The 27496-nt window shown below is 34.8% G+C and overlaps 1 protein-coding gene across 1 annotated transcript; it reads left to right on the top strand.

Moving 5' to 3' along the window:
* Positions 1–13176: 13176 nt before the first annotated feature.
* On the top strand, positions 13177–26046 carry LOC112741868 (villin-4). The gene is made up of 24 exons (XM_025791028.3): positions 13177–13763; positions 15359–15470; positions 15641–15740; positions 16590–16658; positions 17588–17824; positions 17946–18123; positions 18203–18335; positions 19117–19279; positions 19379–19526; positions 19657–19757; positions 20384–20539; positions 21078–21146; positions 21246–21314; positions 21423–21560; positions 21695–21823; positions 22211–22358; positions 22477–22487; positions 22895–23035; positions 23284–23409; positions 23495–23560; positions 24580–24913; positions 25032–25246; positions 25358–25521; positions 25634–26046. The coding sequence occupies exons 2-23, from the start codon at positions 15415–15417 to the stop codon at positions 25469–25471; spliced, it is 2901 nt and encodes a 966-aa protein (XP_025646813.1). The 5' UTR covers positions 13177–13763; positions 15359–15414; the 3' UTR covers positions 25472–25521; positions 25634–26046.
* Positions 26047–27496: the final 1450 nt, after the last annotated feature.

Genomic DNA, 27496 nt, shown 5'->3' with positions numbered 1-27496 from the left:
CAACGATGAGTACCTAACAGTCGACGAGCTCACAGATTCTGTGGCCAGCCTTTGCCTGACCAACGGACTCATGAATAAAGAATTTTGGAAGCACCTAACAACCAAACCGGTATGGACAATGCATAAAAACCAAAAAATGGTGAGGGAGTACATCAATGACGAAGAGGTAAGTCAAGTCGTGGCCGCCAATAAACGGCACCACGACAACACGGCACCACGATGCAACCCCCTACCCAGAGAAATTCCAAAAGAGCACTTCAAGCCTACCCCCACCAACCAACCACCTAAGGTGGAAAATTTCACAAACTACACACCCCTGTCATCCCCAATCATGAAAATCTACTACCAGATAGCGGAGCGAGGCATCCTCCCCAAGACACGACAACTAAAGAAACAGACAGGCGACAACAAGAGTCTATACTGCGATTACCACCGAGGATACGGACATAAGACCCAAGATTACTTTGATCTAAAGAACGCTCTCAAATAAGCCTTCCGAAATGGCAAACTCTCCAAGTTCGCCAAAATCATTCGAGAACCTAGAAAAGTTGAAAGAGAAAGATCGCCAAAATGTGAAGGACGCAACCCCAGGACGATACGACAGGCACCCCAAGAAAGTCCAAAGACCGACCCCACTATAATAGTAAACATAATCACGGGAAAAGATGCACTGAAAAGTCAAAATTAGCACTGAAAAAGGATATCAAAGTCCTAGCCGTAAAAAACCAGGCACCAGCCTCTTCCTTTCTAGCAGCAATCACATTCTCCCTGGATGACTGTCAACACGGTACCTTAGCAAAAAATGCCCCTTTCGTCATCTCGGCAAGGGTCTGAACTGAACTGGTGAAAAGAATATTGGTCGACATTGGAGCTGATTCCAACATCCTTTTCAGAGGAGCCTTCGATAAGCTAGGTCTCCGAAACGAAAATATACAAAGCCATCGCAACGGGGTAACTGGACTCCGAGACAACTTTCTCAAACCAGACGGTTCCATAATGTTACCACTATCCATCGGGATCCGAAGCCAGAGGAAAATCATACTCTCTGAATTCGTGGTCCTCAAAGATTCTACCGCCTACAACACCACCCTAGGGAGAAAGATAATTAACGACCTATCCACCATCATATTCACCAAAATCCTCATCATGAAATTCCAAACCGACAATGGCACCATGCATGATGACCGGGAAGTCGCGGTAGAGTGTGACTACACCAGCCTAGCCCTTCGGAAATGATCCCGACACGCGGCAAGGATCTTTCTTGCCGACCTCGACGCACGACAAGATAATCAGCCACGACTGGAACCAGAGGAAGACATTGAAAAAGTTATAGATAGCACATATCAAGGAGAAATTCACATTCATCAATAAAAACTTACCCTTCAGCCTGAAAGGTGAACTAGTGGAGCTCCTAAGGCAAAACAGAGACTTATTCGCCTACACCCCGGCCGACATGCCAGGGATTAACCCAGAATTAATGTCTCACCGGCTGGCCGTAGACCCCAAGGCGAAGCCAGTAACACAAAGAAGAAGAAAGATGTCCGCAGACCAAGCATCCGAGGTCAAAAAGCAAGTCAAGAGCCTACTCGAAGCAGGCTTCATCTGAGAGCTCCCCTATACGACCTGGCTGGCCAACATCGTTCTAGTAAAAAAAGCAAATGGCAAGTAGCGAATGTGCGTCGACTACAGAGACTTGAACAAAGCCTTTCCAAAAGATGCTTTCCTCCTTTCAAACATCGATGGACTAGTAGACGTCACCTCAGGACACCAATACCTAAGCATCATGGACGTAAACTCCGGATACAATCAGATACTGATGCACTGATCGAACAAGGAGAAAATGGCTTTCGTGACCCCCGAGGGCACGTACTGCTATATAGTTATGCCCTTTTGGATTAAAGAATGCCGAGGCCACATATTAACAGCTAGTCACTAAGATTTTTGAAGATCTCTCGGGAATCAAACTAGAGGTCTTCATTGATGATATGCTAACCAAAATACAAGTCGGTGAGGAACTCATTGACGACCTAAAACTTGTATTGGGTACGCTAAGGAAACACCAAATGCGCTTCAGTCAAACTAAGTGCACCTTCGGAATGGAGGCAGCGAAGTTCCTAGGCTTCATGATTACACAACGGGGAGTCAAGGCAAACCCAGACAAGTGTAAGGCTATCCTCGAGATGAGCAGCCCTGCAAATATCAAAGACATCCAAAGGTTAACGGGACGACTTGCCGCCCTTTCTCGCTTCCTCGGAGCCTCAGCTCAAAAATCCATCCTTTTCTTCAGACTCATTAAAAAGGCCATTGGCTTCAAGTAGGAACCCGAATGCAAAAAGGCCTTCCAGCATTTCAAAAAGATGTTAGTGGAGCTCGCATACTTTCAAAATCAAGAACGGGAGAAACGTTTTATCTCTACCTATCCATAATGGATGAAGCGCTAGTTGCAGCACTCATCCGAGAAGACAAGCAAAGGACACAGAGCCTCATATACTTCATAAGTAAAGTCCTCTAAAATGATGGACAACGATACTTTAAACTCGAGAAACTCACATTCGCACTACCCACGGCATCCCGACGCCTTCGACAATACTTCCAAGGCCACCCCATCACGGTCCGGATGGACCAGGCGGTGAGGCAAGTATTACAAAAACCAAACCTCGTAGGATGGATGCTTGCTTGGTCGGTTGAGCTATCGCAGTACGTGATCAGATTTAAACCCAGGAACGCGATAAAGGCCTGGGCTATGGCAAACTTCATAGCTGAAATGACCCCGGGGGTGAACCCGCCAAAATGTGGAGGCTCCATGTTGACGGCTCGTCAAACACCAACTCAGGGGGAGCAGGAATAATATTGGAGAATGAGCATGGGGTCGCGATCGAACAATCCATTCTATATGTTTCCGATCTTAAACAACCAAACCGAATACGAAGCCTTTTTAGTCGGGCTAACATTGGCCAAAGAAATTGGCACAAAAATGCAAGAAGTTTGCAGTGACTCCCAGATAGTCAACTCCCAAATAAATAGAGACTACCAAACACGGGACCTCCTGTTACAGTAATATTTTTATCTAAAGTCAAGGATCTAACCTCCAAGTTCGACGGAGTGACTATACGGCACATTCCTAGAGAACGAAACGCAAGGGCCGACTTGCTTTCGAAACTCGGAAGTACCAGGATGGTTCCAAGGAACCAATCACTCATCCAGGAAGTCCTCAAAACATCATCGGTCGTGGCCACAAAACCTCCTGTCACCCTTCACCATGTCAAACTAGCACTCCTGGACCTTTTCGATCCTCCAATACCTCACCGATGGCAGCTTACTCGTGGACCCAAAAGAAGCAAAGTGAGTACAGTGAGAAGGCCCCAAATACACCACCATAGCCAGGAAACTATACAATCGAGGACTATCATAGCCCCTCCTCAAGTGTATAGAGCCCGGTGACACGAACTACAAACTTCATGAAATTCAGGAAGGGTGCTGTGGCCATCACGTTGGGAGGAAGACCCTGGCTCAAAAGGTCATTTGGCCCGGATACTTCTGGCCCACCATCATTAGAGATTCCCTCCAACTAGTCAAAATCTGCCTGAAATGCCAAACCTACACTGACCTCCACCAAGCGGGCTCACACCAGCTCAGCATAATAACGGCAGACCGACCATTCGAAACTTGGGCAATTGACCTCGTAGTAAGATCTTGCCTACCCACATCGGGAGGTTTTAACGAGGCCTAAACTTTAAATAAAATTCATTTTTACATTTTCCTTTCAAAAGCATTGTCCTAACCGACGGCACGAACAAAACACGGCTACCCCTGAGGACTGATCACCCCCGAGGCCAAAACATGGATATCCATGAAGTTAAATAAGTATTTGAAATGGCCCACCAAGAGGCCAACTATTTATATGCACAAAAACGGCCCACCAAGAGACCACAAAAGCATTCATGAAAACCAAGAAAAACGGCTTAAGCGGCTTTAAAATAAAAAAGCAAAACAGTAGTGCCCGAACAAATGGCTTACAAACCAAAAAAGTAAACGTTATGCCAAAAGCGGCTTACAAACTTAGAAAAAAATTACAAATAATCATTCCAGGTCCACGATTTGGCCATCCTTAACGGTCTGAAACGCTCCCATTACGGCCACGTCCACACACGGGGCAAGGACCAGAGCTTGGGCCCTCATGGTCTCCTCAGCAGCCGAAATCGCACCCTTGATATCCTCCAGCAACGCCCCCTTCTCCTTCGTCAGCTTCGCCACCTCGTCTCTTAAAGCGTTCACCTCGGCAAGTAGAACAACAACCTTAGACACGGCATCCGAGGCCCGCTTGCATTCACCCGACAGCTGAGTGAGAAGCGAAGTCTCCACCTCGAAAAGACAGAGAATTTCGGCGCTGGCATCCTCGGCATCTTTTGCGGCCTTCAAACGAGCAGCTTCTCCTTTAGCTTCCCAGGTTCCGCTTAGGACTGGCGCAGCTTTCCATCCAAGAGCTACACCTGGGCCAACATCGGCTCCACCTTACGAATGATAACAGCGGACTGAAGGAGGTCCTGGTACACTGACTTCGCCTGGCCGGTAACATCACAATCATGGAAAAACTCCTCTGCACGGGAAGGAGGTAATGATTAATGAAGGCAGGAGCGTCAAAACTCCGGTCCATCACAGACGGCATCGGCCCCACCTTCTCCATGTTTTCCCCGCTACTCCCTTCCACCACTTTCCTCCGCTTCCTATTTGCCTTGGGAGACAAAACCACGACAACCTCCTCCTTGGCCCCGGCGGCAATCAGCCCAAAAATCAACCACAAAACATCATCAATGTCTTTGTTCTCGGGAGACAGCCCCTCGTAAGTGACACACGTCAAGTACAATGCACCGGTCCCGAAGTTCCAATATGTCGCAAACCGATGTTCACCCTCCAGGATCAACCAAAAGGGATGGCTCTCCCGAGTAGGACAAACTTTAAAGTACTCTCCTTTAAACCTGTGAAAAGAATCTTTAAATAACCCAAAATTTACCGGTTTGGCTGAGCCCGGAACGACACGTAACTCGTTTTATGTTTTTCCTCCTTGGTCGAAAGGGTACATAAAAAGAACAAAAACACCTCCACCCGAGCAGGAAGCTCCAGGTAATCACAAATCAACGCAAAAGCCCAGATGGCCACCCAACTGTTAGGATGCTGCTAAGACGGCACCACCGAACACCGATTAAGCAGCGCTTGCATAAAATCTGAGAAAGGGAGCTGCAATCCCAATCGCATGAACATGGATTCGTAGACCCACATCCAATCAGCAACTCGGGAGGAGTCAAGGTTTATATAGCAGACATTATCATCCATCCCAGGAAGCACGAGCTCATGCTGACGCTCCGCCTCTCCATCCCTACAAATAGCCCCTTAATCACGGAGCCTCTGGAGATATGCCTTTATCACTCGCGATGGTGTCCCCCACGCTTCGGATGTCACCTAATAATACACGTTTGGAACGCTGCCGGCCGGAACAACGGGAGCCCTAGGACCCTTACTTCATCACAAGACCACGTGGCACGTGCCCCCTAATTCTCTACCACTTGCACTTGAAGAAAGAACCCAAAATAGAAAAATGCAGAAACAGAGAGCAATCGAAAATAAAACACAGAAAAAACAAGTACGCAAGCAAGCCAAGAAGGAGGGAACAGAGCGAAATACTAAACTGATCATCTGAAGTAAGCAAAGAAGGAAACACAGCATAAAAGGTAAAAGCATGGATGAAACCAGCCAAAAATACATACAACAGGAATGAAGTACGCAATAAGAAAAAATGGGAGAAGCAGAAGGAGTTATGAAGCAAAAAGGTACGGTTACAAGCAAAACCCCCAATGTTTCAAATGAAATACAAAAGCTTGGAGGGAAAAATTGGAAAATCCAAAAAACTTTCCCTGGTATTAAATGGCTTTATGACGCCTAGGAAACCGTAACTAATGAACTCCCCTTCAGAAAAAACCAACAAACAGGCGGTAGGGCATACAGGCACTCCACAATTCCCTAATTTCAACCGAAAAATCCGTACGACACCCATCACAACGAGCTCATGGCCACACCAAAATGCCCATAGTGATGAGACTGGTCACTCTCATTCTCTCACTTCGGGGCAGCTGTTCCGAACCCGACCTCCAGATCTTCCCGCGGAACAACCACCAAATATTTGTAAGTGACATATTATATATGATGAGGAAATATTACTATTTTGACGCAATAAATATTTGTATTTATATTTATAATTATTTAATTTGCATATATGAAATACATAATCTATAATTATATTTATTCGAATTTATATACCTAAATTAATATTATTTGTATTTTTATTTATTAAAATTTATATATATAAATTAATAATACTTATTTTTTAAAGATAATTACTTATGTTAGTCAAATAGTGATCAAAATTAAAAAAAAAATGCTGGCCTCATTTTATTGGAAGACATCATTGTCGAAAAGAATGAAGAATAAGCATTGAAGACAATGGCTGCGATGACTGCGCTTGGCGGTGGGCCGGTGCCTTCCATCTTACTTTACAGGTAAGCGATGCAAAAGTATTCTCTGTCTCCCTTCATATTCATTATTAAATAAGTAAATATAATAATCAAATTAATTTTTCAATTTTTATAAGATAATTAAAGTGATAATTTTATAAAAAAAAATTGATTAAATTAGTTGTTTTGTTTTAATTTTTAAACTGTGAGTTGACTAGCGAATAATATTAATAAAAAGTTAACATAAAATGTTAATTATTATATGACATATTTTTTGTGCTACACAACTTAGTTAATATTAGATTTAATTATTCTGTCGGTCTCTATAATTTTATCGAATTTTTAACTAGGTCTTTATATTTTTTTTTAAGATCTTTATACCATATCAGATTTTGTAATTAAGTTCTTACCGTGATAAAAACGTTAAAATTAATAGAATATTCTATTAAACTATATAGAATATTCAGTCAAGTGTTAGGAATATTCATTTTGCTTAACAGAATATTCTGTTAATTCCACTATTTTTATCACGATAAATACTTAATTATGAAATTTGATATAGAGAGACTTAATCAAAAATAAAAAATATAAAAACTTAATTAAAAATTTAATAAAATTATAGAAATTGATAAAATAATTAAACCTTAATATTATGACACGTAATGATTAATTAATAGAATATTCTATTAAACTATATAGAATATTCAATCAAGTGTTAGGAATATTCATTTTGCTTAACAGAATATTCTGTTAATTCCAGTATTTTTATCACGATAAATACTTAATTATGAAATTTGATATAGAGAGACTTAATCAAAAATAAAAAATATAAAAACTTAATTAAAAATTTAATAAAATTATAGAAATTGATAAAATAATTAAACCTTAATATTATGATACGTAATGATTAATGTTTTATGTTGGTCTTTTATAATATGATTACATTTTTATAATGGTTACTGAAATTCATCTTGTGTACTAATTTATTATTATTTAAGATTTTAATTGTATTATTATTGTGTTTGAGATTGAGTCTCAGATATTAATAAATTATAGCAATTCTTCAAAAAAAAAAAAATTACAATGACTCAGCAAATGAGTAATAAGTTAGTAACTTGGTACTTCTTTGTCATGCTGGACAACAATAAAATAACGTTGATTGTTTTTGTTGTCTAATAAAAGAATAAACGACGTTGTTTTGATAGTTGTGAATCGAATATATAAACTGTTTACACACATTTTAATTAAATTTTCTGTTTTAATTGAGCCTCAAAAATAAATAATATGGTTTTACTCCTATAGTCCTATTTAGCATGATAAAGGACTAAAAGAAGTACTAACTCATCACTCTATTTGTTTAGTGACAGTTATAAAGCAGTTGAGTGACTACTATAAGTATAATCACACCCTGAAACTTAATTTCAAAAATTACAATAGTGCAATTAGGTCTTTAGTCTGCGATTAGTTCTAAAAATATAATAAAACAAGATATTAAAAAAAATATAAGATATAGAAATATAAAAATTTGTATTTTTATATTTTATTTGGTGATAAATTAAAATAAATTATAAAAATTTAATTTATTTTTACTTTTTATAAAAAATAAAAAATATAATAATAAAAATATAATGATTAAAAATTAATAAAAATAATAAAAAATAAGTTGTATTTTTTATTAATATTTTATATTTTTTCTGTATTTGACAAAAAAAATACAAAATATATATTAATTTAGTGTCAAATATAATGTTTCTCTATTCATATTTTATTTGATAAATATATTTTTTATATTTATGTCTCAATATCCTATATTTAATTATAAATAAATACAGTTTTAGAGAATAAATTGATGCACGTCATCAATTTTAATGATCATTATAAAAATTTAGTCTTTATAATATTGTTGACAGATTAACTTAATAAAAATACTAACTTGATCCAACATTTAAAATTGAATAATTAATTTTATCAGATTAGAAACTGTGAGAACAATTTGATTGTTATTTTAATGATAATATATTCAATGTATTTGATCTCGTTATATAGTTTACACTTACCCTATCTTTTTTTTTTTCCTTTTTTCCTTTAAAGAAAAAAATTGAAAAAAATAAAAGGAAAGATGGCTATTTGGTGAATGTAAATATAGGTTGTTCTGCTTAAATTTCTTAGAGTGGAATGCACTTGAACTTTTGTTAGGCCTTTATTAATTTATTTATTCATATACAAAATTGAGTCTTTGATTATAAGGAATATCCTTTGATACGGTCAATAGATCGACATTGACTACATATTCTGCAAGTTTTGTTTATAGCTAGGTTTAATTCTTCGATTTTTTCTTTTTTCATGTAAAATGCTTTTGAAATTTGTTTTTCTAATCATTCTTTGATGAATAATAAGGAAAAGACCATGTATGTTTTTAGAAAAATGTGGTTGTCTAAGACATGGTATTATTATTATTATTATTATTATTATTATTATTATTATTATTATTATTAAAAAAAGAACTTGTCTAAAAAAAAAACTAACGAATTATAATTTAAATGTTATAGTCTTCCCATTCTCATCTAGAAATTTTGAATTCGAGTCTTACTTTTAATTTTAGATTAGAAAGAAAGTGTTAAAATAAGAAGTGATTAATTTGTTTCATATTTTATTTTATCAATGAGCATATTTTGATAGAAAATTAAAATAATATTAAATATTTTAAAATTTTACTTATCTTTATTAGTTATGAAAATAAGAACATACTAAATTAATTAGAAGGTCAAGCGCACTTTTTAGTTTTTACTGCTAATTTATAAAAAAAAACTCAATTTTATACTTAATGTTTATAAAAAAGTTTTACCATAACCAAAATGTTTTTCCTTATCCATCCAAATTTTGTAGGACAAAATTTTCATAGGACCACTGTCTTAAATGCAAAGAGAGTTCATATTTTCAGTGTGCTTTTCCTATAAAACGTCGCTGTAGAGTCGTCGTTTCTTATATGATATGCTGTTCAAATGTTACTTATTATGGCACAGAAATTATTATTGGCTGTGATTGGAGGATACTATTTAATATGCATTTTAAAACAATTATTGAAAAGCTGTGAGTGTCCAAAATATATATTAAAATAAAATATCTAAAGTAAAAATAAAATATTTTAAATATTAAAAACGAAATTAAGATTTATTCAAATATATATTAAGAACTATATTAATATTTTATCAAGTATATATCGATATACTCTCATCCATCTTCAAATAAACATGAGATATAAATTAAATGAAATTTGAACTATATCGAATAATAATTAAGAACATATGAATATATTACATCCCAGACTATTAATGAAGAAATAAAATAATGTTTCTCTTAAATTTGGAAAAGAGGGGGCAGGCCAGGAAAGGTGAGGGGGATGGGGGGTTTAGATATTTTTTTTTTCTTTCTTTATTTTCTTACTACCTATTATTATTATTTTTCTTTTTTTGAATAAGTTAGTAGTAGGAGGCAAACCTACCCACATTAGGCATTATGCCAATTTACATTACTAATAATAGCAATATAGCATTAGGCGGTGACCGACCTATGTCCCTGTTTCTCCCACCTTTTGCATTGTTACAAAAATAATGCATACCATATTGAGTTTTCAAACATGCACTAAAATGTTAAAATTAGCGTAAATATTTAAATTAGTTTTTAATAAATTTTAAATCAGAAGCCTTTTAAAATTTTTTTATTGTTTTAAAAATTTCCATCTATTATTTTTCTTTGGCAAATTTCTCTCTCTATTAAAAAATAAAATATCTAATTTAAAATTTCTTAAAAATAATTTAAGTATTTATTCTTAAAATTATTATTAATATATATTAAAAATTTAAATTTTTTATAAAAATTATTTTTTATTAATAATTTTAATATATATCTGGGAATATATATTAGATAAACCATGATATGTTAACTTGCTTTATTATATTGCCAACAATCAAGTCCTTCTGAATCCAATTTTATTAGATATACATTCACATACATATTGAGACTGTCTATAGCATTTATAGTAAGTATAAAAAAAAGGAAAAAGGAAAAAAGAAAAACAAAGAAAAGGCACCCACAAGCACATAACATTTATTTTTGCTATGTATGTTATGTACATTATATATATAAATAATGTTATATATCTAACTCATTTTATAAATTAAGTTTAACTATATTAAATAATAAAACTTAAAATAATATTAGTTATAATTGATTTTTATTATATTAAACTAACTTAATTAGATTTAGTTAATAAAAAGACTTAGATATGTACCATCTTATTATTCTTTTTTTGTGAAAGAATTTTGGTATTTGGACAATATATTTCTTCGGGCACGTTACACATCCATGTAATCATGTAACCAAGTTAGCTCAAGTTTAAATAGAGTCACGTACATTAATGATGAGTAAAAATACGCGTTCGAAAACCCTTCGTTACTTCACGTTCATTATGAAAAAACGATACTTCTTCCTCAACACAAAACCGCTCATTCTCTTCGAATCTCTCTCAAAATCACTCAAACTTCAGTCACGTTCTATGCGAAAACCACTACTGGAGAAGAATCGCGAGAAGATTTGGCAAGGAACAACCAGAAACGAACGAAAACAGCAACAGAGATTTGCCTTCCTTCTTCTCATCATTCTCCTCCTTCTTTTTCGCCTTCTTCTACACGTGTTTTCTCCTTATCTTCATTCTTTTGTTGTTATTACTGCTATATTTTTTTTTTCTTTTCCTCTTTCTCTCCCTGGTGAAGAAGCAGTAGAAGGTGAAGAAGAAGAGTTTTAAATTGTGTAGAACAGAAATGAACCAAAATGGCCAACTCCACTTAACCGAATATCATTCATGTGCTGAATAAAACGTCATAAACATTTAATCACAAAAAAAATATTTGTACATGCACAAGGACTCAATTGAACACACTAACAATCAAGTAAATCAAAATGAGCAACTCCACTGAAACGAGCAACATTCATGTGCTGAATAAAACGTCATAAACATTCAATCATCAAGAATAGCATTTTCCATGCAAAAGAAGTCAACTGAACACATAACAATAAGGTGAATCGAAATGACCAACACCACTGAACCAAACACTAATCATGTGCTGAATAAAACGTGATAAACATTCAATCAGTAAGAAAAATATTTCTGCATGCACAAGAACTCAACTGAATACATTAACAATAAAGTGAATCAAAATGAGCAACTCCACTTAACCGTTGGTGTTGTTAGTGATGATTATAACGAAAGAAGAAGGAGAGGAAGAAGAAGAAGAAGAAGCAGAAGAAGAACCTATGTGCGCGAATTTGAAAGAAGAAGGAGGAGGACGAATAGGAGGAGAAATACTATTCTTGTTGATTGAAAGTTGATCACCATTTATTCACCACATAAACATTGTTCGGTTCGGTGGCTTTTGTGATTTTGATTTACCAAATGAATATTTTTCGGTTCGGTGGTCTTCTTTTGCTTTATTCAGTGTTTAAGATTATTATAATAGCATGCAGTAATCATTTCTTAGCTGTCTCAATGTAATAACCTCATTCAATTGATTTGAAGTTGAATCATTCATTATTTTCATTCAGAAGTGTAGATCGAAAAAGAAAGCGAAGAAGAAGAAGAACGACGGAGCTTATTACGTTGAATTCAATACAGATCAATAATGAAAAATGCGAGCAGAGAAGAAAAATGCGAACAAAAGAGAACGACGAATTTTATTAGGTTGAAGAAGAAGAAGAAGAAGAAGAGAACAAAGTTTACTTTATATGAAATGTGTATAACAAATACGTAAGGAAGTTGGAGATGCGCATCTGATTAAAGTTACTTAGATAGTTTGGATGAAAAAATTACATAGATGTAAAATTTTTCTCAAATTTCTTATCTTCATCATCATAGAAAGCACACGTCTATGTGCCAATAGTAAACACACTATCCTAATCAATAAATTTGGGTAATTATAGTAGTTTCTCGCAATGATGTTATTTGTGCAAAAATAAATAAATAAATAAATAAAGAACTAATATAGCCTCAAAAATTTATATATGTGTTGATAAAAAGTGGTATTTGACGATTTTATTTATATATTAAAATTAAATATATAAATTATTTATATCAAATTTAAAATAAAATAATATTAAATTCGTTTAAAATTTTGTTAAAATTAAAATAAAATATTTAAAATATTAAAAATTAAAAATTTTGTGTCAAATTTAATAGTAAAATAATATTAAATTTATTTAAAAATTTTTTAAAATTAAAATAAAATATTTAAAAATTTTTAAAATTAAAATAAAATATTTAAAATATTAGAGACTAAATTAAAATTAAAATTAAAAAATTTGAAAAAAAATATTTTACTCGGTAACAATTAATTGCAACCACATTAACAATGGCATACGTTGTACTCCTGTTAATAGGAATTTTATGCAACTGCACTTACCACAAATTCACAGTCAAATTACCACTCAGTAACTTCTAGAAAACTATAATTGGCCCACCTTACGCAAGCAATCCAACTTGCATGTGTTGACGACTCATGAGGAAGCAAAATAATATATAAAAAATAAAAATATAAATATAAATACAACAAAAAGGAATTCCATCCCAAAAAATATATTTATTCGGATATATTTATTCATGAGAAGGAAAAGACGGAAAAAAAAAAAAATGAAAGAAGAGTTTTATTTACAGTTCATGTATGTGCTGTTGTGTGGGGTGCCCGTTAGTGATAAGCACGCCTGGCATTTCATCATTCCCTCCCTTTCTCTCTCTCCTTTTCTCACACTTTCTCTCACCTCACCTCACAACTTCACTTCACTCTCGTTTTCTTATTCCATTTTTTTTGGTTCTCTCTCTATACAAATTCATTCTTCCTGGTTCACCTTTATTTTCTTCCCCTTCCTCCTTCTTCTTTAGACAGCCCCCACTTTACCTTTTCCTCTCTTATTTTCTTTCTCTCTTCACTTTTCCGCCTTTTTTTTTTCTTTCTGTTTTCCTTCCTCCCAATTTCTGCTCCCAGAAACAAGAAAATTTGCAGTTTCTCTCACTCTGATTGGATCTACTGCTACCTACTCATTCCGATTTCAATTCCTTTATTGTTGTGAATTTCGATTCCGCTATTTTTGCAGCTCGAGGTTGCTTTTTTGTTCTTCGTTTCTCGGATTTTTTTTTGGTAAAAAAATTTGTTTTGCTGATTCCGATACAGACGGAAATTGATTGCTGCCGTCGTTGCTTCTTTCCAGGTATGAAGACCTTCAATCCTTGTTTTTTATTGATCTTATTTTGTTTATTTTAATTTTTATTTATAGTTGCGTCGACTTTTATTGACTAGGATTGGATTTTGATCCGTTTCTCCGATTGGTCTGTTGTGTGTTTGAATTTCGATTGACTTGAGCTGAACAGTGCAATTTTTTTCGGCTTTTGATGCTGAAATTCGAGTAATTTTTTGTGGAAAGCGATGTGTCTGTTGTTGAAGTTCGGAAGCATTGGAGAATGCAGCTAGTGTTTTTGGTGTTTGTTGCATGTTGAGTTTCCAAGATCGAGTGTTGTGGCTTTTTGTTGTGTCTGTATTTGTAGTGTACTTGCGTACGTGTCACTTGCTTAGATTCATGTATATATCTGCAATATATGTTCATTTGATTGCTTATGTATGCATTGGGCTGTGTAATCCCGGCGGAGAGTTATGGTGATTTGTGCTTGTTTTCACTTGTCTATGCGAAGTTTCACAAGTGTGAAGCGGGCGCAATTTGTTTTCACCTATGTAGCTAGTTTACTCTTGGATCAGTCAATGATATGATTTTAAATGTTTTTGAAACTTGCATTCTTTTTTTATTTTTGTCTTATTTGATGTTATTAGGCATATTTCCTAGACTAGTAGAATTGCTACCTATTGGGTTCCCCCAAGTTGGCAACTCAATTCCAATTATATTAGTGAAATTCTGCTAAGTGCATTGTAAGGCAATTATTGCATGCTCTTCCGTGGAAGTGTGTGTGATTGTGGCATTTTCTTTATTTACTAGCATCACACAGCTTAAACTTAGTGCAAATGTTGGATACCATAATACTTAGCTATAGTAGATACCCAAAGGGGAGAAGCTGACAAGAGAAGAGATTCAAATATGTAATTTTGGTTTTGGTTTAAGCCACCCAACTTCAATGGCAAGGCATATATGCTTTAGAGAAAATGCAACTCATTCTGTGTATTTGATGCTTGTGAGCTACAAGTGATCTGTAGTTGCTAAGCCTGCTTAAGAATGTCTTCCTTTTCTCCATTGGAATTAATCTGTCTTAATTCTTACATATGGAACATCAATATAGGCAACAAAGTCTTTATTGCACTTCTAATTCCCAATGCTGCGTGATAAAAGATATCTTCGAAGGTGAAGAGGTTATATGAGTGTTGGTGAAGGATATTTTGGCGTTTATTTTTAGCATGTGACTATTAACATTGGCTGGGATGTATCTGAAGATTCTTATTAAATTGAAGATCTGAACAAAACCAGAAAAAAATTAAGTCAATACTGAACTTAACTGATTCTCAGGAAACATGAGCTCATGTAATTGCATTATAATAGCTGCCCTACTCTGGCTAGGCTTGTGGTTTATGATTTTTTCTTGCTTATCCCTGGCAAATTTAGCAAAGAGCTGTCAATATGCTAACCTTCTATAATATCCAGTTAAATTTCTCTATGCTGACATAGTCATTTCTGACCCAAATTTCCTAGTCCGAACACTTAGTGGAAGCATTTATATTTCTCTGTTTCTCTTGCTGTTATGTCGTCTTCAGCAAATTTACACTTTGATCTCACTTCTCTATTTAACCATTATTTCATTCCAGGGAATTTGTGTTATATTTAAGCTAGGTTTTGGAGGAGCAAAGGGTAGAACAACAATATGGCCGTTTCAATGAGAGATGTGGATCCAGCTTTCCAGGGGGCTGGACAAAAGGCGTATCCTGCATCTAGTTAGCTTATTGTGTTGTTAACAATATATCACACTTTCTTTTTTAGAAAACCTGTTGAAGGTTGCTACTTCGTTTGGTCTTGTTCTATTCACAAATTAGTTTCATGCTTTGGTGTCTTTCTATTGCTTCTGCATTATTGTCCTTAACCATATACAGTGGACTCGAAGTATGGCGTATTGAGAATTTTAATCCAGTTCCTGTCCCCAAGTCCTCTTTTGGGAAGTTTTTCACTGGGGACTCCTATGTGATCTTAAAGGTAAGCAATATCTGTTAATGATTCTTTATTCATACAGTGCTACCCTGATGTTGCTATCTGTTGTAGCGGGAAGCTTTTTCTAATTTTCGTTTTTCAAAAGTTTTTTCCTCTTCGTGTATTATTGTACTACATAGAGATGGAGATTGTAATTTAAAATGCCCCAGCATGACAAAAAATTATAGTATTGGTGTGTTATGTGTGCATGCACACTTAACTTCAGAAAATGTTCCTCTTATGGAACCTCTGTACATTTTTATTTTGATAGAATTCGTCCTCAGATTAAATGAAAGCAGTGTTATCGCAAAACGTGCTATAATGTCTTAATCATAAATAGCATTAGTTTAGCTGAATGGCTTCATTGGCTTCTTTTCCATGAGCTTCTTTTTTTTTTTTCAAATAGAAAGATGATTCAATGTTGTTATGTTCAAATCTTGGTCTGTTCTTAATGACCTTATTTTCGTAAAGAAAAAGTCTGGGGGGCTAGTACTTTTATTAAAATTTGGCCAGCACTTAACCAGCAAAAGAAAAGTGAGTAACTCCATACCATTAGATGTAATCTCACACCATTAAAAACACTAATGATGGCTATTGATGGCTACAAATCACAAAACTTGCTGGCCCCTTAGCACTTCTTTTTGGTAAATTTGCATTATTCTTGTTTTCCTTTTTATTTTTGGCTGTAATTGTTTATGTTGTAACTTGTTTCTCATCATCATCATCTTTTTTCTTCCCTTTCTTTCTTACTTTCCATTTCTTTTTCTTTTTCCTGTTTGAGTTGCTTGTTTACACTCCAAATATACGAAGCTCTTTAAATTATGTCAAGATATTCTTATTTTCCTTTTCGTGCAGACAACTTCGTCAAAAAGTGGTGCTCTCCGGCATGATATCCATTACTGGCTTGGTAAAGACACCAGTCAGGTATGTTTGTGTGTGCTTGTGTATTTTTTTCCCCTTCCTTTTAACATGGTTTTTCACCATTTTAACATTAGTTGAAAGTGCTGCTACCACCAAATCAGTGGCGGACCTTGAACGAAATTATTATTATTATTATTTTTTTTTTGGGGGGGGGGTGGGCAAAAATTTTTAAAATTAAATTATATAATATTTATATTAACTAATTTTAAGTTTGTTACTAGTATTACAAGAAATAAATAAAAAAAGTTATAATTATAAAAAAATTAGAATATTATAAGCCGTGAAATATGTAAAAAAAAAAATTATAGTTAGAACTTAGAACAATAAATATTAAAAGTTATAATATTTATTGAATATATTTTTTTAGAAAAAATTCAATTAAAAAACTAATAAAATATAAAGTAAATACTAAATTCAATATATAAAAGGTTATCCAATTTATTAAAGACTTGCAAATTCTCTATTAGTTTATACAAATACAATTAAACTAATATTTATTTAATTTTTTTTATATTTTGTCTAATGTAAAAAAAATTTAAAGACCAATAAAATCTAAAATAGCACTAACTTACATAAAAAAAAACTAAATAAATAAGTTTGTAGTTGTATGAAAATAGTGGGTAATAATGAGATTGTGTTAGTATCAAATATGAGTTTGTTAAGTTATCAAGCCCATTTCAACAATTGCCCATTATTAGTCCAACATGCATGTTAAGTTTAAAATAAAAATATGTTGAATGAATGGTAAATATGAGAGTTGAACACGGGTCATTGTGTTTGTGGCTATAAGAATATAATGCTAACCAATTGAACTAATTTCACTTTTTGTCTACATACAAGTCATGTTCTTATAAAATATTTGGGGGAGCCATGGCCCCTCCATTGTCCTAGAGAAGCTCCGCCAACCAAATGATTATAACATTTTATAACAGGATGAAGCTGGTGCTGCAGCCATCAAGACAGTTGAGCTAGATGCAGCTCTTGGAGGACGAGCTGTTCAATATCGTGAAGTACAGGGCCATGAAACTGAAAAGTTCCTGTCTTATTTCAAACCATGTATTATACCGCTAGAAGGTGGAGTTGCTTCTGGTTTCAAACATCCTGAGGCAGAGAAACACAAGACACGATTGTTTGTATGCAGAGGGAAACATGTTGTACATGTCAAAGAGGCAAGTTTGTCATTATTTCTTTGCCATTGAGGATTGAGTCTTGTTTACCATTATTGAACACAGTAGACACCTGCATAAACTTTTTTGCTACTTGTTAAGTATGCATTTGTTCTGGTTATAGGTTCCATTTGCTCGATCTTCACTCAACCATGATGATATTTTTGTTCTTGATACGGAGTCAAAAATCTTCCAATTTAATGGTTCCAATTCATCTATTCAAGAAAGGGCTAAAGCTTTGGAAGTTGTACAGTATATTAAGGATACCTACCATGAGGGAAAATGTGAGGTAGCTGCTATTGGTAAGTGAACAAATATGTTTTAACTTGTAAAAGTGATTACTGTGCATCTTGAATTGAACATGCTTAAACATCCATGCAGAGGATGGAAAATTGATGGCTGATCCTGAAACTGGAGAATTCTGGGGTTTCTTTGGGGGATTTGCTCCTCTTCCTCGCAAAACTGTTGGCGAAGATGAAAAGCCTGCTGATTCTCGCCCACCAAAGCTGCTTTGGTAATATTATAGTTTTTGTTTCTGTGTTTGTCTGTTTTTGCACTGCGAGTATATTTCATGAAATTCATTAATGTTCTAAACTCGCTTTCTTATCTTCCTCTTTTGCCTATTGTCTTGTGGGGGAAATTGCTCCTAACACCATTTAACATAGTGTCGTGTTGGATTTAGATGTTTGGGCATCCCCCAACTTCACACTTCTGAGTTCAAAGCACTTTATGTCAAGCAAACTGTTAAAAATTAGTGGAAGTGAATGAGATACCATTAGAATATGTCTTAAACTCCTTTAATGCGATAATAAAGTATAAGGAAATAAAAAGTTCAATTGAAAAGCTGGGTCAGCTAAGAGGAAAAACCTTGTTAGCTTTTGTTAAATATGGATTATTCAATGTTAAAACATGTTTTGATGGGGTCACATGTAAGTCACATTACATTGCCACTAATGTTTTGCTTGATGAAAGTTTTTTTTTTACTTATTATTTTTTTTTATTTTTATGTTAATAGTGTAAAGTTTCGAGATTATTTACTTCTTTTTAACCTTTTAATCTGCACATGGCCCAAGTTAGGAGGGTGAAAACTATGATTCACCTAGGTTTTTTACCCTCCTTCATAAGTAAAAGTTACAGTGCTTATCAATGAAGTACTGTTACATATTAATGATTATTTTGGCCTAAAATCATATTAATGAACAACACTCAGAACTTGAAAGTAGCATGGATGACACATTGATAAAAATAATGTTTCATGCTAAATTGTTGAATTCTATAATGCTCTGGTTTTGCAGTGTTGAAAAAGGACAGGCAGAACTTGTTGAAACTGATTCTTTGAAAAGAGAATTACTGGATACGAATAAATGCTATATTCTGGACTGTGGATTGGAGGTGTTTGTCTGGATGGGAAGAAACACCTCCCTTGATGAAAGGAAAAGTGCAAGTGGAGTAGCAGATGTAACACCTCATCTTCTTTTCTTAATCTTAATCAGTATAGTACGTTAACAGTTTGTTATACTTCTAATCATTGTTGTCTTGCTATTGACCAACAAACAGGATTTAGTCAGTGGCACTGATAAATTGAAACCTCAAATAATTCGTATAATTGAAGGATTTGAAACAGTAATGTTCAGATCCAAGTTTGATTCTTGGCCTCAGATCACTGATGTAACCGTTTCTGAAGATGGACGTGGCAAGGTAGCAGGTAAGCGGTAATTTTTATGGGTGTATTGTGATCTGAACAAATTTTCCTAGCAATGATTTTTGTTATCAGCATTACTGATCACTTTGTAATTTTATTGTCCATCTTCCCCCTTGTTTGTGACTTTATTTAGCACTTCTAAAACGTCAAGGAGTGAATGTCCAGGGTCTCTTGAAAGCTGATACAGTAAAGGAAGAACCTCAACCTTACATTGATTGCACAGGACATTTGCAGGTACTCTAGCAGTTTTTATGAATTATCCATTAATACAGATATTCCTTGACATAACTTCTATTGATGTCACTTCTATGAGTCTTTTTGTTTTTCTTCTAATAAGAGAATCTTCTGCTACTGTAATCTTAAGGGTCTTAGATCCTACTGTTGACAATAATGGGAAGCTGAATGTAATAGTGTTGTAGTACATAAGTGTGTTATACATAAATGTTATGTTGTATCATATTCAATGGCTGCTTAATATCTTGTACAAGAAATGAACTTACAAGTAGGGACATCTCATATAGAATGTTCAGCACTACCTTTCCTACATAAATGGTTTTCATTTTAATTATCATGAATATCATTTTCACTTGAATTTCAAGATTTAATTGATTCTTTTTTAATTTAAATTGGAGTTAAAGTAACAACTTCAGATATCGGGGTGAAATTTGTTTCCAACTTTCGATTTATATGCATGGTTGCGATTGATATATTAGCTGTTCTTGTATTGCTTTGCTGATATTTGATAATGGGTATCGCTTGAGAATTCAAATGTGTGCTCTATTTTGTACTTTCCCTGTATTAGTGGATTGGTTTACTCTTTTGGCTCTGCATTTAACATTGGATTTACCCTTAATACACAGGTTTGGCGTGTGAATGGTCAGGAAAAGATCCTTCTTCAAGCCTCTGATCAGTCAAAATTTTATAGTGGGGATTGCTACATCTTTCAGTATACATACCCTGGAGAAGATAAAGAAGATTGTCTTATAGGGACATGGATTGGAAAGAATAGTGTTGAGGTGAAAGATTTGGTGTTTAATTCTTCTTCTACTCCCACTTATGTGTTTGTTTAATATGAAAACATAAACAAATAATCTGGCCTCAATATTCATTTGGAGCTGAACAATGTATATGTGATTAGATTAAGGAGAGTGTTGCTTTTATTCTTTTGAGAAAATTTTAAATAGTTCCGATAGTTTTTATATATTTTTCAAGCAGGGAGGGTTTAGGGACTCTTTGAACTTTAGAAACTGTGGTGGCACCTACTTCTTAAACTACAGGGAAATGTCAGAGATGTAAATTACTTAAACTTAGGGAAGTTAATCCTGGAAAGGGACCTATTTAAAAATTCCATTGGTATAGGGACTTGCAAATTAATTGAACATGTTTTAGCCTATGGTGGCCCTATTTATTATGAAGCACTGGGGGCTGTTTTGGGAGACAATGCTAAAAACGAATGCGTGACTGAATTTGTTTCAGTTTTGAGTTGTTTTTGTTTGGAGGAGTATTGTGAATCTATTGGCTGCACTATTTACAAGTTCTTTTGGTTGAAAATAGGAAGATAGAGCTTCAGCAAATTCCTTGGCTAGCAAAATGGTTGAGTCAATGAAGTTCCTGGCATCCCAGGTAATTTTTCTTGAAATCGTATTTTTCCGCTTTGTTGATATTTTATTTCTGCTCATTTCTTGCCTCAGTATTGATATGTTGCATTGTAATTGATTGCAGGCACGTATATATGAAGGCAATGAACCCATTCAATTTCATACTATACTACAAACATTAATTGTTTTGAAGGTTTGTGGGATACTAACATTGTTGGGATAAGCACTTGTAATATATTATAAGTAGACTAATGTTTTTTTCTTTTTAAGCTCTTACTGAATTTTTATTCTCAAATATTAGGGTGGACTTAGTGATGGATACAAGACTCACGTTGCAGAAAAAGAAATTCAAGATGAGACATATAAAGAGGATGGTGTTGCACTATTCCGCATCCAGGGCTCTGGACCAGACAACATGCAAGCTATACAAGTTGACTCAGTATGTCATATTGTCTAATTTCTCTTTGTAATGAACTATTGACCGTATTTCTATTCGCATGTATTGTGCAACACCCCTACTTCTAGATGTACAAACTCTATGTGATCCTATTTTGAAACTGTTCTGTCATCTAGGTTGCATCCTCCTTGAATTCCTCTTATTGTTACATACTTCATAATGGGCCTGCTGTCTTTACATGGTCTGGAAGTGCTACAACTGCAACAGACCAGGAACTTGTTGAGAGGATGCTGGATTTGATAAAGGTTTGATACTTGTGTATTTAATACTTGTTGCACTATTTTTTCAAGAAACTGTTCAATTTCAGGTAAGGTAGGGTGGGATATGCATAGTTGATGCTTTTGATCCAAACATTTATTTGTGTTAGATATGGAAGTATAAGCCTTTGCACAATTGTTTAAGCATACTTGAGTAGAAGTTGAACCTAACTACAAGTAGGATGAACCTATGCACTGTTGATGCTTTAAGCTCAAAGGGTTTGGATGCAGATTTTGTTACATCGACCGAATTACTTATTATAATTTATACTTATAAATGTTTCAAGAGCCTACTATTTAATATTTCTGTTTACTTGTTTACTGAAGTTTCTCAGTATTATGGTTCTCATTTCATTTGATGGCAACTTCCTGCAGCCAAATTTACAATCCAAACCACAAAGGGAAGGTACAGAATCTGAACAATTTTGGGAATTGTTAGGAGGAAAATCAGAATATCCCAGCCAAAAGATCACTAGGGAGGCTGAAAGTGATCCTCACTTGTTTTCTTGCAACTTCTCAAAAGGTAATGCTTATTTCCAAGCATGCTAGAAAGATTTATCTTATACTCTCCCTCCGTCGCAGACAGACAGCTGACTTATTTGGAATGGTTTTCCTTTTCTGCTTGTCTGAACAATGTGCAGGAAATTTGAAGGTGAGCACAACTGCGGAACTTATTATCTTTAATCACCTTGCATGATTTTGTAATTGAAGGAGATCGAAGTATGAAGAGATAATAAAGTAGTCTTTTTTAAAAAATAAAAAAATAAAAAACCTGTTTATAACGTGTTTTATTTCTTTCTATATAAAGAAATCTTAGTTTGTTAGAGAGCATGATTAATCACTGCAAGGTTGTTCTTGCCATTGCAGTTTCCTTTAAGGATTTTGGGTGAAAATGCTGAAATTGTTGTCATTTTGTCACATCACTTTTTTTATACCTGAATTTGTATAAATAGATAACATTCATGAAATCTTAAGGGTTAATTTGCTCCTGCTTTTGTGCAATGCTGTTAATCGGATTTATTTCTGTGGCAGTGCATTAATCTGAAGCTTTATTTTCAGGTGACAGAGGTGTACAACTTTTCCCAGGATGATTTGATGACAGAAGACATTTTCATTTTGGATTGTCACTCGGAAATCTTTGTCTGGGTTGGCCAGCAGGTTGATCCGAAGAGTAGAATGCAGGCTCTGACAATTGGTGAGGTATAACTAGTCCTGCTGTTTCTAGATGCCAAACTATAATAGTTTTAGGTAGTGGCTAGTATTTTGTGGACTTCATTATCTCCTTTAAGCTATCTTAATATTGATATAAATCCTTTGATATCCCCTATATTAGTAGAAACCTCTTAAATTTCAACTTATGTATTTTCGTTGTCTTTTAACATTTGATATCTGTTCTTGTTTCTAAATACAGTTGTGGATTTGCTAACTCATCCTTTTAAATTGAACAGAAATTTCTTGAGCACGACTTTCTCCTGGAGAAGTTATCTCATGTGGCTCCAGTATATGTTATCAATGAAGGGAGTGAGCCACCGTTCTTCACTCGCTTCTTTAAATGGGATTCTGGAAAATCTGCAGTAAGTTTCTCAATGCAATTACCTAATATGACTTAAAACGGTTTTTAAATTCTGACTATTGTCCTTTCCTTTTCTTACCTTGTAGATGCTGGGAAATTCATTTCAGAGGAAGCTTACAATAGTGAAAAATGGAGGTGCTCCACCTCTGGATGTAAGGCATATCCTTTTCTTGTCTTCTATATGCAATCAAACTTGGTTGAGTCAAATTTTCATTGGTTCTTTGTCCTTAGCAGTTTAAAGAATGTGACACTGCTGCTGCAAGCGATTTTTCTTATGCATTTTTCTTCTTTTTTATTTTTTATTTTCTGTAAATTAATATAGGTAAATATTGCATAGAGATTTTAAGTAACGATTGATAATTACGGCAACTAATTTAGGCTGTATAAAGTTTTAAATGCATCTTATATAAATAAATCTATTACTGAAGCATAGCAACTGAAAAGCCAAAAGAGAAAATAAATGACATAATGGAAACAAATTTCTTTTGCTATTGTCTCCTCTTGTATTGTAGCTTCAAGAAACTTGTAAACTGCTTTCCAAATACTATAATTAATTTAGGTCAGCTGAAAAATAAAATTTATTGGCAGAATAGTCTCCATATTTTTTGTTTTGGGTGGGGACGGTTTGGTTTTCTTTTTCTCTCTTTTTTTTTTCTTTTGGGCAGGGGGGTTGTCTTGTTTTGGAGTGACTTTTGTAATTGCCATTTGGCTACAACCTAAGAACATTATTACTATTGAATGCAAATAGACAGTCTGATTGACTGTGTGCCGCAAGTGCCCAGGTAAGGTGGAGGAAAATTGACTTATTGGAGTATCAAGCCTTCCCCATAAGATCATGACCATTTTGCCCAACTTTAGGACCTTCTGCCGGTGCCTATTTTGCTGCAAGTTCTTTGGTTAAAAGTAGTAGTATATTATTATCGAATTCATTGATGTGTTCCTGCTGCTTATAAATAATAGGGGGTTAATATGGACATTTGCGGTGTTAGATCTAATTATATTATGTGGATATAGGCCATACATGTTTGGACTTCAACTGACTAGTTCAGATCATTCTAATTCACTTAATTCTCACCATACTACCCTGGAAGGATAATACACTTGTCTTCATAAATCCTGTTTGCATACTCGGTTATTGTGTCTGGTTGCTTAATGTTTCACACATTACCAGAAACCCAAGCGGAGAACACCTGCATCTTATGGGGGAAGGTCTAGTAGTGTGCCTGATAAAACTCAGCGTTCTTCCCGCAGCATGTCTGTTAGTCCTGATCGAGTTCGTGTGAGGGGCAGGTCTCCAGCTTTTAATGCACTTGCAGCTAATTTTGAGAACCCTAATGCCAGGAATCTCTCAACTCCACCGCCAGTAGTTCGAAAACTGTATCCGAAATCTGTCACGCCAGATTCTGCAAAAGCAGCACCAAAATCTGCTGCCATAGCTGCTCTTAGCTCTAGTTTTGAACAACCACCTTCAGCACGAGAAAGTATGATACCTAGGTCAGTTAAAGGTAAGCAATTGAATAAATGATTGGGCATCCCTTCTCTTCTCTGAGTTCTATACTTCTGCATTGTGTATTGAAATTTGCTTTAATCCAATATGCTTTCTGTTCTCTGGGTTATGTGTAGTGAGCCTTTCTACCAACAAATCAAATCCCGAGGCAAATGACAAGGACAAGGAGAAAGAGAATTCTGTGACCAATAAAGTGGAATCCCTATCCATAAAAGAAGATGCTAAAGAGGATGAAGCTGAAGATGAAGAAGGCCTCTTGATATACCCATATGAACGCCTCAAGATAACATCTACGGATCCTGTAACAGACATTGATGTAACTAAACGTGAGGTACGATGGGCAATCTAAATATGGCCTCATTTTTGTTTGTCCTCCTCTCTTTTGGAATTGCAGCATATATTTTATTTTGGTTCTAATTTCTTTTGATCTTGATGTACATAGACTTACCTATCATCTGCGGAGTTCAAAGAGAAATTTGGGATGACAAAGGATGCATTTTACAAGTTGCCCAAATGGAAACAGAACAAACTTAAAATGGCTGTTCAGTTATTCTGATTCACAAGTTCATTTTGCCTTCTGTCAACTGTCTATGGGTCTGGTTGCAGGTAGATTGAACTTCGGTTATTATGTTTCCATCTTGTTACGGCCACAAATTTCATGTATAAACTTCTTTCGGTGTCTAGTTTTACAGCTCAGTTGGGCTTTTCTCTTTTGCAGTGAGGAACAGAACGTGGAAGTGAAAGGGACAGCATCAGTGTTTTTTTAGCTTAGCTGCTTCTGCTCCCAAGAAACTTTTCATGAAGAGAAACTAGAGATTTTTCACCTCTATTTTTCCTTGCATCGGTTTGAATGTTTAGGGTTATTTCTTGTTGAGTTAGTTGTTTGGTATTAATTTTATAGGTCAAAGGTTGTTTGTGAGCTTGCCTTTATTTATTTATTATTTTTTCTCTTTGAGGGTTTCATTTTAGTTTCCATCTTATTTTTTAATTTATATTGTTTTGGCAAAGCAATTGGGTTTGCAAATGCGGTCTACCTAGGTTGTATTGATATTGAGGATTAAGTGTGTACAGCAGAGTGTAAAAACCAGTCAAACTTTTGTTTTGGAAATAAAGTGTGATTCTTTCTTCTTCTGTGTGGCAATTTGCAAGCAAGCTCGCCATCGAATGTAACAAGAGGGTCAGCCAGAGACCATTTAATACTTGCAAGTTACAACTGTAGACATAAACACAGCAAAAGTTCACACGATGGTAACTTGACCAAAATTCCCTTCCTGTCTTTTTGGATTTCTTGGAAACTGGGAAGCATATAGAATTATGTCATTGGATTGAGCTATTAATCTATTGTTGCATTTAAATAGCTAGTTTGGACCCGTGCGCAAGTGTGCCACTTGTGTTTGTCTTAATTATCATGTTGTTGGATATATTAAGAAAATTGAAATTAAAATGATGGTGATTGATTGCATGCCCGGAAATTTTAAAAAAAAGGGGAAGGGAAGAGAAAAAAAAAAAAGAGGGGGGGGGGGGGTTGTTTGGGAATGGATCTTTTCAATTTTTTTAACAATTGAGGGAATAAAGTGTGATTTTACATCATTAATTTTATAAGTGGGATCAATAATAAATATGAAAGAGAGAGAAATAAAGAGTTAGATATCACATTTTACACTAAATTTTTTTAACAATTGAGAGGATCTATTGAGTTGGTATTAGTACCTTCGGATCAATTAAACGGAGGCATGGCTTTTAATACCACCGGTTCATCTCTTTCGCATAACTTGATTCAAGCTCTATCCGATGTCTCACCTTTAGGATTCAAGTTCCTTGTAGCCATTATTATTAGTAGTTGTGGAACTTGGTCTTGAGGATATGGTGGACGTTGTCGGGGTTGGAGCTGATGCTGTTATTGAGAACATGGAGGTGGATGCTTCTAGTAGGTGAAGTGCGGAGGAGGTGAGTGTACCAGTCACAGAGATTTGAGAAGTGTATGGTTCATGACATGTTGAGGTAGGTGCGACACGCATAGCAGTTACACCATGGCTTGATCTTGGAACTGAAGAGGAGGAAGAAAAAGATGGAGAAGAAAACTATAAAGGTGAAGAAGCAGAGTATGAATGTTAGCGTTATGCGAGATCTTATGGAAATTGGGAAAGAACAATATTGTTTTAAACAGAGGGTCAAGGGTCATTTTGTCCCCCGTTAGAGTTGTTAGGGACAATTTTGTTCTCCGTTAGAGTTGAGGAACAAAGGACCTATGTGACTGACGAAATTAATTGTTAGGGATCAATCGAGTAATTAATTTTAGTTGAAGACTAAAGTGTCTAGTCCAAAATTCTTTGAGGACCAAAATAGATTATTATTATTATTATTATTATTATTATTATTATTATTATTATTATTAACTAGTAATATAGCTCTAAAATATTGGGCAGGGGAAGAAGTCAATTTGGCTAAACCATGAGCTACCTTATTTACGTTTGGGTATATTAGGGCTGTCAATAAGTAAAGCAGAGTAGAGTAAAATTAGACTTCATTCTAATTTTATTTGTAAGTTTAAAATTTTCTTTAAAATTTAATTGTACTCTAT

Source organism: Arachis hypogaea, chromosome 14 (assembly GCF_003086295.3).
Source record: "Arachis hypogaea cultivar Tifrunner chromosome 14, arahy.Tifrunner.gnm2.J5K5, whole genome shotgun sequence".
Taxonomy (NCBI): domain Eukaryota; kingdom Viridiplantae; phylum Streptophyta; class Magnoliopsida; order Fabales; family Fabaceae; genus Arachis; species Arachis hypogaea.
This window is presented reverse-complemented; position numbering and strand designations above follow the sequence as displayed.